Source organism: Sus scrofa, chromosome 12 (genome assembly GCF_054392235.1).
Source record: "Sus scrofa isolate SSC_HxYL_T2T_F1_AM1 chromosome 12, Sscrofa_HxYL_maternal_Yorkshire_Landrace_v2.0, whole genome shotgun sequence".
In the NCBI taxonomy this organism is placed as follows: domain Eukaryota; kingdom Metazoa; phylum Chordata; class Mammalia; order Artiodactyla; family Suidae; genus Sus; species Sus scrofa.
The window spans coordinates 54749540-54762722 of record NC_139394.1 but is presented as its reverse complement, the minus strand read 5'-3'; the positions used below and the strand labels follow the sequence as shown (position 1 = coordinate 54762722).

Below are 13183 nucleotides of genomic sequence, written 5' to 3'. Positions count from 1 at the left end.
ATAAATACATATATTGATAAGAAGACTTATGACCTAGTGAAAAATAGATGAGGGTGGGATGAGGCCATACTCAGAAACACGAGTACTTCCAAACAAGTGGCTTAAAAAGTCTTACTCATAATTAAAGAAATGTAATTTTAGACTATAAGACACAATTTTCTTCTCTTGGCATGATTTTGCAATTATGTCAGTGGTTTAATACCATAATCAGCTCACGGAGCAGTCCTTGGCCAATTTCTGCTTTGTATGTGCTCTCCCATTGAAAGAGACTTTTAAGGAACGTTTGTTTGTCTAGGGTCAAATGTCAGGCCTATTTCTGTGAGATATTTTAAATGACCTTTTTTTTTTTTTTTTTTCATTGTGAAAGAGATGTCATATGATAAAGTCTGGTTTTTCTTGCAGAGAGCCCTGGAGACCTGACTAGAAGCCCAGAGATGGACAAACTCAAGTCGGTAGCAAAGTGCTACGCTTATATAGAAACATCCTCCAACCCTGCAGACATTGACAAAATGACAAATGGAGAAACATCATCCTACTGGCAATCAGATGGCAGTGCTCGCTCACACTGGATTCGGTGCGTGCTGTGATACCAATTCTTGAGTTAAAGTCTAAGAAAATTACCTGTAGTCAAGGGGTCAGGACTTGATGCGTTCACTGCTGTGGCCTAGGTCCAGTCCCTTCTCTGGGAACTGAGATTCCACATCAAACTGCTGCTTGCTGTGGCCAAAAAAAAAATTAGAATATTTTCTTCTTAACTACCTAGTTTTTTTCTTCTTGTGACTACCTGTAAAGTTGCTTTAAGAATCAAGTAAAAGTAATGTAAAATTATGCAACCTGGTTCATATAATTGTAAATATGGATAATTTATTTACTTATTTTAAGGGAGAAAATTAGAGTTTGACTAATATTTTATGATAATTATTTCAGATCTTTTTCACTAGTTTCTCAGGAAAATTAGTTAGTATCACAAGGGACCAGTGCTTTTCTTATATCTGATGTGATTTTACTTCAAGATCTTTTCTGTATATTTAAAAAAATCTGTGTACAGGTAAGTTAGCCAGTTTAGAAGAGAACGAGGTGGGGAGTTCCCGTCGTGGCGCAGTGGTTAACAAATCCGACTAGGAACCATGAGGTTGTGGGTTTGGTCCCTGCCCTTGCTCAGTGGGTTAACGATCCGGCGTTGCCGTGAGCTGTGGTGTAGGTTGCAGACGCGGCTCGGATCCCGCGTTGCTGTGGCTCTGGCGTAGGCCGGTGGCTACAGCTCCAATTCAACCCCTAGCCTGGGAACCTCCATATGCCGAGGGAGCGGCCCAAGAAATAGCAACAACAACAACAACAAAAGACAAAAGACAAAAAGACAAAAAAAAAAAAAGAGAACGAGAAAGTGCAGTGGTCAAGAATCCTGGAGTGGAATTGATGACGGTAAACTGTAATATGTCTCTAAGTTCTGAAGCTGCTACCTCAAATTTCACCTGTCCCTTCAGAGAATAGACTGGTTTCAGTTGGTGGAAAGAGAAATATTTTTTCTTATAGACGCTGAGTATATTCTTTGGCCATCTAATTTACGGATGAGGGCGTGTACTCAGTTCTTTGAGGGTTTTTGTTTGTTTGTTTGTTTTTGATTTTTTTGCTCTTTATGGCCGTACGCACAGCATGTGGAGGTTCCCAGGCTAGGTGTCGAATTAGAGCTGTAGCTGCTGGCCAGTGCCACAGCCACAGCCATGCGGGATCCAAGCCTCGGCAGCAACCTACACCACAGCTCACAGTAATGCTGGATCCTTAACCCACTGAGCAAGGCCAGGGATCGAACCTGCATCTTCATGGATGCTAGTCATATTCGTTAACCGCTGAGCCACAACAGGCGCTCCCTCAGTTCTTTGGATGACGTTTAGAATTTGCTTCTTGCCAGGTTAAGGGATTTCGTTAGAATGTTCATATTGTACTTTCCCACCTGTATTAGTAGCTTAAAAAGAAATGTAAGATTGATCTTGAACTGAAAGAAATTTTAGAAACTTGGGAAGGTCATAAGGACTTTGGAACTAATAGCCAGCATTTCAAGTTAGTTGTTTTTCGGAAACTCAGTCTTTGGGTATATCACATGTAAGATCTTGGAGATGGGACTTGGGGACCCTACTGGTTCTCAGCCTGAATAAACATTTGTAGTTTCTGCTCTCCATGTTTTCCAGTTTAAAAATGAAGCCAGATGTTGTGCTTAGGCACCTGTCCATTGCAGTGGCTGCCACTGACCAGAGCTACATGCCGCAGCAGGTGACAGTAGCCGTGGGGAGGAGTGCCAGCGAGCTTCAGGAAGTCCGCGACGTGCACATTCCCAGCAATGTCACTGGCTATGTGACACTGCTGGAAAATGCCAACATCAGTCAGCTCTGTGAGTCAACCAAGATGCATCTTGGCCTTCTAACTAAGCGGATTGGGAGGGGAGGAAGTAATGTTTTGCAAGAAGACCTCTCAAGTAAAAAGCTGTTTCTTTTTCTTTGGAGATCTGATTTGCTTCTCATGATGTACATGAAAATGGTCATTATTTCGCCTATTCAGTGTTTTTAAAAGTTATAGAAAAGCAGTAAAGTCTTTTTTAATTAAAAATACTTAATGTTTTCTTATTAGAAAATTAGAAATATGTAGATAAACAAAAATTTTTCAAAATTCTACTACCCGGGGATTTTTCACTGTGGATCCTTTGTGTAGATCCTTCCACACCTTTTCTTGCTGCATGTGTGCATACATGCGTGTGTGTGTGTATGCCTGTGTGTGCATGTGCATGCGTACAACATACCCGTGTGTGTGTATCTATACACACATATGTATATAGACACACACACATTTTTAAAAATAAAAATAGATTTGTGTATATATATTTCTATATATCTCTAGACGTCTTTTTACAAAAATGGTGATATTTTGTACATGCTCTTTTGTAACATTCTGTGTGTTGTCATAGCATATATTCATGCACATCTTTATTTAGTATTGTAAGACTATGCCTTAGTTTTAACCAGCCTTTTATTCTTGGACATTTAGCTTGTTTCCATTTTTATACTATTATAATCTTGCTTCACACATAGCATTTTGGAAATAATCACAATTCTGTGATTTCTTTCCAGGCTTATTTCATTCAGGGAGCCGGAATGCTTCATGTTTTGTCTCATTTCTTCTAATGCTTTCCTGGGCCAAAAGAAGTGTTCTTTGCTCAAAGGAACTGAGGCCTAGGGAGGTAGCGTCTTTGTGTCTTGCCCCTAGGCAAAGAAGTAGTTAAGCTTGTGGAGTAGAAGCTTCCTGTCTTATACTGTGCTGGTCTTTTCTCTAAGTTAGGTCCTTTTTAACTTCTTACCTCCTCCCCTCCAACCCTCATAAGAAATTGTGACAGCTCTTAAAAGTGAGTCATGTCTATGTCATCTATTTGGACTTGATTATTAAAAAGAAATTCTCACAACTCCTATGAACCAGCTGCAGTTTTATAACTAAAGCCAAATTTCAGAACTCTGGGAAAAATTCTTACTATGTATTTAGTCAGGATTTTTGAAATACACTTTGTTGATTTTCAGGACACATAAATTCCTAAGAAGTTTTGTGATAAATAGATTTAAGCCACCCTTAATTTTGCACATGATTTTTATGACTCCTTAGATTGGTCAGTGCATTTTTTGACAAGTTTATTATATACTAGTTCCATTGCACACATCATTTATTTCTGGCATCCAACTATATCTTCAGAATTTTCTTTTCAGAATGTGAATTACTATTTTGCTTTTAGTCGAAAGCCAGCATTTGCTGAACTGAAGAAGTTAATCCAATACTGAATTTGTTGTTTGCGCTTGACAGATGTCCAGATTAACATAAAGCGTTGTCTTAGTGATGGATGTGACACTAGAATTCATGGTCTGAGGGCTGTTGGCTTTCAGAGAGTTAAGAAGTCTGGGGTCTCAGTCTCAGATGCTTCTGCAATATGGTACTGGTCTCTGCTGACATCTCTGGTGACGGCTTCCATGGAGGCAAATCCTGCCTTTGCCCAGACAGTGCTGCGCAACACTCAGTAAGTCACTCTGCTTTCCAGGCCGGCCCCGGCGCACTCATTCTCTGACCCTTTAGGGCGAGTCCCTCAGCAGCCTACGATCATCGAGACTCAGGCAGCAGCTCGGCCCCAGGTGCCCTCTCGTTTCCTGTTTGTGCCTTCAGCTCCAGTCTTTCAGGGGGTCGCACATGCCTTTCCTTCTCTTTAGCCACCGGGAAGCAGTTGCTCACATTTATCTAGCACTTTATATTGGGTACAACACCTTCAGGTGTCATGTCTTATTTACATTGTTGTAAAATGTACCTGTAACAACCCTCTCCACTTTGTAGACAAGGATATTGTGACCGAGGTACATGACCGGGCAGGGATGGGTCAGTCTGAATCTAGGTCTTTGGACCTAGGGCCTTCATTGAGGGCTCTTTTCACTAATGAGTGAGATCTTTTCAAGGACACAAAGTTAATTTATTTTTAAATGTAGAGCATGTTTGAAAATTTTCATTAAAAAACTCTCGGGTTCCCATCATGGCGCAGTGATTACAAATCCCACTAGGAACCATGAGGTTACGGGTTTGATCCCTGCCCTTGCTCAGTGGGTTAAGGATCCGGCGTTGCCGTGAGCTGTGGTGTAGGTTGCAGACGCGGCTTGGATCCTGTGTTGCTCTGGCTCTGGCGTAGGCGAGTGGCTACAGCTCCGATTAGACCCCTAGCCTGGGAACCTCCATATGCTGCGGGAGCGGCCCAAGAAATGGCCAAAAGACAAAAAGACCAAAAAAAAAAAAAAAACAACTCTTGGGGGAAAAAGCTCAGTAACATACAAGGCAAAACAACCAGCTTCAGTAGCGATGAATTATTAGCATAATAGGTAAATGTAATAGCTGGTAATAGTCACTATTAGTGGAGGCCATCATAGTATCAGAAAAATAGAGGTTGTGAACATTTTGTTCTCTAGATGTCTTAAGATTTGTTATTGCTGTTAAATAAAAATTTTCAGCAAATACTGTGGGCAGTGCTAGAAACGATGGGTCGTATTTGGTTAGATTCCTTTCTTCCTGCCTGTTTTTAAATTTAAAAAAAAAATTTCAAACTTAGAGAAATATTGCAACTTAAAAAAAAAAAAAAAAAATCAGCTCCTTCCTGAGCCAGCGGAGAGTAATTTGCCAGCCTGATGCTCCATTGCTGTTGAGTACTTTATTTAGTATGTATTTCCTGCAGACTAGAACATTCTGCCACAACTGTCAGTATCAGGAAATTAGCATTGATATACTTTGCTACCGTGTAATTCTAAGATCCCATTCACATTTTGGTAGTTGTCTTTTATAGCATAAAAATGTCCTTTTCGCTTTTAAAAGGATCCGGTCCAGAATCATACTTGGTATTTCAGTGTCATTTTTCTGTAGTTTCTTCCATAATGAATAATTCCGCTGTCTTTCCTTGATTTCTAAGACTTTGGCACTTCTGGAAATTATGGGTCAGATATTTTGAAGAGTGTCCTTCACTTTCGGCTTACCAGAAATTTCATCATGATTAAACTTGGGCTTTGTATCTCTAGCAAGAGTGCCAGAGAAGCGATGATGGCTTCTCATTGTATCGATTGGGCAGCACACAGCTGCAGACTGTCCTGTTACTAGTGCTGTGCTGTTAGCTTCGATCCCTTCATGAAAGTGGTGCTGCCAGACTTTTCCATTGTAAAAGAATTCTTCTTTCCGCTTTTGTAATTTTTTTTTTTTTTTTTTTTTTTTTTTTTTGTCTTTTTAGGGCTGCACCGTGGCATATGGAAATTCCTAGGCTAGGCATTGAATCAGAGCTGTAGCTGCCAGCCACAGCCACAGCCACAGCCACATGGGATCCAAGCCGCCTCTGTGACCTACACCACAGCTCAGAGCAATGCCAGATCCTTCACCCACTGAGTGAGGCCAGGGATTGAACCTGTGTCCTCATGGATACTAGTCAGATTCATTTCTGCTGAGCCATGACAAGAGCTCCCTGCATTTGTAGTTAATAAGTATTTAGTGAGGAGGTGCTTTTAGACTATGTAAATACCCCATTTGTCATCAAACTTTGTATTGACTGACTCATGATTCCTATTTTATTCCCTGGATTATAATCCGTCACAGTGTTGATGCTCTGATTGGCTCAGGTTTGACTGATGGGAACCCCCTCGGCCTGATTTGTGTGTCCTTTTGCCAAGGCCTCATCTTGGAATACTTCCTTACTTTCTAAAATAACAAGATATTCCAGACTTATTTTGAATGTTCCCTGCCGTAGTCCTAGAATCAGCTATTTTTCTCAAGAGCCACAGTGGCTTTTAGTGGAGAGTTGTGTTTAGAAATTAAACAAACTGAAAACTCATTGCTCTTGGACTGTTGCTTCTCCCAGTAGACACAGCTGCGAAATACATGTTTATAAATAATAGACACACACGTGTCTATATACTTAGACACATTGACACACTCACATATATATTTTTCTTTTTTTCTTTTTTGACCATCCCACAGCACATAGAGTTCCCAGGCCAGGGATCAGATCCAAGCCACTGTCACGACCTAAAGCCACAGCTGCAGCAACACTGGATCCTTAATCCACTGTGCTGGGCCAGGAATCAAACCTGCATTCCGGGGTTCCTGAGACACCATAGATCCTGTTGTGCCACAGCAGGGACCTCCTGACACGTGTATTTATTTCTATATCTGTAACACTGAGAACTCTGGAGTTCACACTGATACTTGTAATTCTTACCCAGCACTATGGTGTTCATTCTGAACTTGCACTTCCCTCCTCTGATCATGAGAAACCTGGCTTCCATCATTCCTTATATATTTACTCATTTAAACAATCCCACTCGGTATAACCAGTCTCCCACCTCCCCGTCCCTTGCCTGGACACCCTCCTCACCCTTTTGGTGCTGACCATCCAGGCCAGGCTGTGTGGATACCTTCTCACCCTCCTGGTGCCCCACTCCGGTTCCTTACTCTGGGCCTCCAGTGCCTCCACCCACCCATGCGTCCACCCAAGCTCACACAGATGCCTGCCTGCGTAGCCCTACTTTATGGATCAAATTTCCAGGAAGGGGAGGAGGAAGAGTTTCTACCTTATCTTCATGAAGCTGTGTCAAGTTGTTGAAGAAAGGATCTATTTAAGTTTATATTGCCAAAGAGTTGTAGCAGTTAACCTGCAGTGGTGTCTTCACTCCTAACTTTTAAATATTAGTGATCTAAAACTATTCTAAAATTTAAAAATTATTTTTGAAAAATCAATTAGGAAAAGTAAGAAAAAAATTACTATGAAACAAAAACAGAAGTAAATTCAGTAAATCCTTGCATTCTGCTTACATTAGACCTCATGGAGTGCAGGTTAGTGTATCGGCCTTACTGCTGCAGCTCAAGGGGGGCCAGAAGTGAGAGCAGAGTGGAAGCTGACACAGTGTTAATCTTGCTGTTTTGTCTCTATTTTGAAGCATAGAAATAAAGTAGTTTCAGGGAATCCTACTTCTATTATCACGAAATGACTTTCGAGTATAGAATTTTGAGTTACTTTTGCATAGCTTCAGTTTGTTCATGGTACACTCATCGCTCAGCACAGTTGTTGACCCAGAGCAAGACTCAGTGATTTTTTTGTTGTTGCATAAAGTTATTAGGTGACTGCTGGTCCAGATGAGGTAAAGGTGTCAATAAGAGGAGATGAGAAAAGAGAAACATTAAAGCAGATATTATGGTAGAAAAGGCAAAGAAACACGCAGGAATAGCGGAGGTCATGGGTGCTGATATGTTTAGAGAAAATAAAATTTATTTTGCAGCTTTAGACACCATGGATCTGAAGGTGAATTTCTTTGTGTGTCACAAACTGCCCTGCCACTGGGGTCTTTCCTAGGAACTCAGGGCTTTTCTCTAGAGTATGTATATTTTTTGTTTCACACTACTTATAATGAATACTTGATTCTAGAGAGCTGAGTAAGCTTTTACAAAGGGAATTCAAACTCTTAAAAGGAAAAAGAAAAGAAAAGAAAGAAACCACATTAAACAGTTTAGCCCCAGGACTCTTGGGGAAAAAAGGCTGGTTTATATTGTGTAGCAGGTTCTCTGTAGGAGCACTTGTCTGTTTCTTGATAAGGGATTAATCAAAATATGCTTCCCATGATTTGGTTTTTGTCTAACATTTTATTATTGCACTAATAGTTTGCCACATGTTCTGATTGTGCATTTTACGCCCCTAGGAAGGCATTGCAGCACATGCCTCCACTTTCCCTCTCACCAGGATCTACAGATTTCTCAACTTTCCTGTCTCCCAACGTTCTGGAAGAAGTGGACAGCTTCCTCATAAGGATAACTAGGTAAAATCAAGGTTGCTAAGAGGGGCTTGGTGGGGGATAGCAGGTATATATCCTTGCTAATAGGTCTTTTGTGTACATTAAAAATGGTTCACTCTTAGCTGCTGAAGAGAAAGGGAAGTACTGGCTCCCCCATCTAAACTGCATTATCTAGCAGTATTACCTGACCTCAGGAATTGAGGGTGAGGGCGGAGTTGTCCTCTGATTCATCTAGAGCAGAGGTCTCAAAGGCCACAGCACAAAGCTTCTCAGTTCATCACATCCCCAGCCCAGCACCTGCTTGTCCCCATGCTCTGTCGAAACAGCCTGATTGTCCACAGACCTGGGAATGGACACCCTGGGCACAGCTCTGTCCCAGCAAGCCCTGAGGATGTTCCTGTGTTGGAGTAAAACCAGGCCCTGAGCCATTCAGACAGTATTTTGTTTTTTGTGTTTTTCTTTGCTTTTTTAGGACTGCACCTGTGGCATATGGAGGTTCCCAGGCTAGGGGTCAAATCGGAGCTACAGCTGTCGGCCTACACCACAGCCACAGCAATGCTGAATCCGAGCCTTGTCTGTGATCTACACCACAGCTCACAGCAACGCCAGATCCTGGACCCCACGGAGCGAGGCTAGGGATCGAATCAGCAACCTCATGGTTCCTGGTTCGATTCGTTTCTGCTGCACCACAATGGGAACTCCGCATTCAGACAGTTTTAAAAGGTCCAGTGTGATGTATCTAAAAAATCAGATGTGCGGGATGTGGAGTAGATCTAAAATACGTTATTGGTGCTTGAAGGAACAAACCCTTAACTTCCCTGGCCAAGCCTCAACCCAAGACCTCTTCATAGCACAACCTTATTGCAACAGCCTATTTAATTTTGGTTTATAAAGTTTGGTTTGTTAAAATTGATAGCATTAATACATATGAATTAAGTCTTCTTTTTTTTTTTTTTTTTGTCTTTTTTTTGTCTTTTTTTGTTGTTGTTGTTGTTGTTGTTGTTGCTATTTCTTGGGCCGCTCCTGCGGCATATGGAGGTTCCCAGGCTAGGGGTTGAATCGGAGCTGTAGCCACCAGCCTACGCCAGAGCCACGGCAACGCCGGATCCGAGCGGCGTCTGCAACCTACACCACAGCTCACGGCAACGCCGGATCGTTAACCCACTGAGCAAGGGCAGGGATCGAACCCACAACCTCATGGTTCCTAGTTGGATTCGTTAACCACTGCGCCACGACGGGAACTCCTGAATTAAGTCTTGAGAAGTGAAGATGTAATTTTCTGGTTTCCTGGGTCGATTTAGTTTTTCTTTAGGTTATCTTAAGGATTTTGGAAAAAGTATTCTTGATAAACAGAGAAAGCATATGGTGGATTGAGTTTGCTTATGGCCATCAGATACACAGATGATGAGCTACCTGGGTTTTCCCATGTTTTTAAGAAGTGAAATGTTTGCTTTTTGTTTATAGCTGCTGCTCCACTCCAGAGGTGGAGTTGACGCTTCTGGCTTTTGCACTAGCAAGAGGAAGTGTTGCCAAAGTGCTGAGCTCTCTGTGTACTGTCTCTGATCACCTGGACACGCACTACGACGCCGCTTCCCTCATCTCTTCCATGGCGTCGGTCAGGCAGAACTTGCTCCTTAAATACGGTAAATGACTTCGGCGTGATGCACAGGTCATAAACCGTCATCGTCATTGGTGTGGGACTTGGTGGCATCTTCTTATCTTTTTGGGTCGTTTGCAGGCTGGATCGTTGTAGTTACACCACAATTTCTGGAAAAACATATCTTCTTTGACTGGGTAGGGAGAAGGGAGGTGTCGGCTCACTCATGGAAGCAGTAACAGAAGAGAACCTGCAAGTCCATTGAGTTGTACTCCCAGGGTTTCCTGGCCGAATCACTTAGGCTTGGTGGCCTTTTGAACACAGCCGTCTTTGGTGAAGCATAGCAGTGTCTCATGGTGTTGGCTGAGAGGGTTGGAGGTTGGATCACCCCTCATTCGGAGGAGGGAGGGGACTACCCCGAGTGCATAGGATCCTTGTCTTGGGGTGCATCCCTCTGCATCCTCATGAGAGCTGGTAGCATGTTGCAACAACGTGTATATATATATATATGGTTGTACATACATGCCTGCCACCACTTTCCCCTCCTGGGCCCAACAGCGTCCATCGTAGCACCTTACTACCCCAGGATGGGATCTCCGAATCCTCCTCCACTCGGGAGTCCGCGCAGCTACTCCCAGATGACTGCAGTTGACAGGTGCTGTCCTGGCTTTGAGTGCTGAAGTATCTGTCCACAAAGCACAGTGTTGGAGCCCATCCTTTTCATGAATATGTCCTCAGGATATTTGTACCTTTGCCTTAATAATTTATTAATAATTTATTTTATGTGTATTTATTTATTTATTTATTTATTATTATTATTATTATTTTGTCTTTTTGCCTTTTCTAGGGCCCCACACGTGGCATGTGGAGGTTCCCAAGCTAGGGGTCTAATTGGAACTGTAGCCACGGGACTACACCACAGCTCACGACAACGCCAGATCCCCAACCCACTGAGCGAGGCCAGGGATCAAACCCACAACCTCATGGTTCCTAGTCGGATTCGTTAACCACTGAGCCACGACAGGAACTCCTATGTTTAATTTTTTGAGTTAGACAATTGATATTCTTATAATCCCAGCCATCCCCCTGCCCCCAGTTTTGGGAAGGTCATTTTCTTTGGAGGGGTAGCGGACCATAGCAGGGATGACTGGATGGGAGGGATACGTAGCATCCGAAAAATATTCTCCAGAAGGATTTTTGGTTCACTTTAGCAGTTACTTAGGGAGGGAGTATGGGATAGAGGAGGAAAGTATAGGGGCACTGTTTGTACTGATAATGTTCTAGTTCTGGGTTGGGTTACAGGGATCACATTATATTATTAAAACAAAACAAAAAGTTTTCAGATCATGGTAGCAAAAATTGACTTTTTTTTTTTTTTTTTTTTTTTTTTTTTGGGCTTTTTGCCTTTTCTAGGGCCACACTCAGTTCATGTGGAGGTTCCCAGGCTAGGAGTCTAATCGGAGCTGTAGCCTCCGGCCTACACCACAGCCACAGCAACACCAGATCCAAGCCGTGTCTGCGACCTACACCACAACTCACGGCAACTCAAGATCCCTAACCCACTGAGCAAGGCCAGGGATCAAACCCGCAACCTCTTGGTTCCTAGTTGGATTTGCTAACCACTGAGCCACGACGGGAACTCCAAAAATTGACGTTTATAATTTTGAAAACTTTAAAGATTTGCCTGGAGATGTTTTAAAGAAATAAAATCCCAAACCTTAAGACATTATTTATTTATTTAAATGCAATTACAGTAAGATTAATTGGCTCCAAAACTGTGTCTTAAGAATCCCCCCACACAAATACGTTGAGTGTATGCTATTAATCTATGTCTTATAAGGCACTTTTTTTTTCTTTTAAGGCCACACCCATGGCATATGGTAGTTCCTAGGCTAGGGATCCAATTGGAGCTACAGTGGCCAGCCTATGCCATAGCCACACCAACGCAGGATCTGAGTCGCATCTGCCACCTATACCACAGCTTGCGGTAATGCCAGATCCTTAACCCACTGAGCAAGGCCAAGGATCAAACCCCTGTCCTCACAGATACTAGTTGGGTTTGTTACTGCTGAGCCACAATGGGAACTCCCACTTTGTTTCTTAATAGTGGTTATTCTAGAATGATTCTACTTGGAATCACTTAGGACATAAGCTGTACTTTGTTTCAGGAAAGCACAAAAGGTGGTATCAACTTTTGTCTAATATTGTTTTCTTTTTTAAAAAATATTTTATTTTTTATTTTATGGCTACATCCACATATGTGGAAGTTCCTAGGCCAGGGATTGAATCTGAGCCATAGCTGCGGCAACGTTGGATCCTTTAACCTGCTTCGCTGGGCCAGGGTTCTAACCCGCATCTCTGCAGTGACCTGCATCCCTGCAGTGACCTGAGCCACTGCAGTTGGATTCTTAACCCACTGCATCACAACGGGAACTCCTCCTTTTCTATTCTAGCTCTTAAATGGGTAAACTTTTAGGCAGCAGTCTGGGTGGCCACAGGCTCTCCATTTCCACTGATGTGCACCCTAGTTTTCATTTCTTTGTAGCACCAGCTTAAGGCTCTCTGTCTTTTCTTTGATCAGGTAAACCTCTCCAGTTGACTCTTCAGGCCTGTGATGTCAAGGGGAAGGAAGAGAAGTCAGGACCTGAAAACCTCCTTGTTGAGCCATGGACAAGGGATGGTGAGTGGTGCATCTGTCAGCTTTTAGCAAATGGAAAGGGCCACGTCTCTGTGAAAGCGCACTCTGACCTTTGGAACTTTCAGGATGTGCAGCCCTCACTGCAGGGGTCCGTCAGGTGGCTTCAGTGGTTCCTGAACCATTCGTGTGGTTTTTTTTTGGTCTTTTGTCCTTTTAGGGTCGCACCCACAGCACATGGAGGTTCCTAGGCTGGGGGTCCAACCGGAGCTGTTGCCCCGGCTATACCACAGCCACAGCAACGCCAGATCCAAGCTGCGTCTGTGACCCACACCACAGCCCACGGCAACCCTGGATCCTTAACTCATTGAGCGAAGCCAGGGATCGAACCCACAACCTCATGGTTCCTAGTGGGTTTTGTTTCTGCTGCGCCACGTGGGGAACTCCTTCTGTGGTTTCTTTACTACAGTGTTGCCGTCTGCTAGATGTCAATCACCTGTAACAACCTAAAAGTACTTGAGCGCCTTCCATTTGGAAAAGGAAGGACTTCTGCCCTTGGAATATAAAAAGCTACCATTTTTTAAGTTCAGATTGTCTTTCTATTGTGTTGTCTCAAAGTAT

At 42.9% G+C, this 13183-nt stretch overlaps 1 protein-coding gene across 3 annotated transcripts in view; it reads left to right on the top strand.

Annotated features, from left to right (window-relative positions):
• ZZEF1 (zinc finger ZZ-type and EF-hand domain containing 1) overlaps positions 1-13183 on the top strand; it is a 112353-nt gene that overhangs the window by 17832 nt on the left and 81338 nt on the right. For all 3 annotated transcript variants that reach the window (XR_014821468.1, XM_084985291.1, XM_084985290.1), the window contains exons 4-9: positions 403-574; positions 2187-2386; positions 3838-4048; positions 8238-8354; positions 9795-9973; positions 12509-12607. Coding sequence is in view for 1 of the 3 variants with exons in the window: in XM_084985290.1 (XP_084841416.1) it covers positions 403-574; positions 2187-2386; positions 3838-4048; positions 8238-8354; positions 9795-9973; positions 12509-12607 (978 nt within the window). In the remaining 2 variants the exon portion in view is untranslated. The remainder of the gene's footprint in view (positions 1-402; positions 575-2186; positions 2387-3837; positions 4049-8237; positions 8355-9794; positions 9974-12508; positions 12608-13183) is intronic.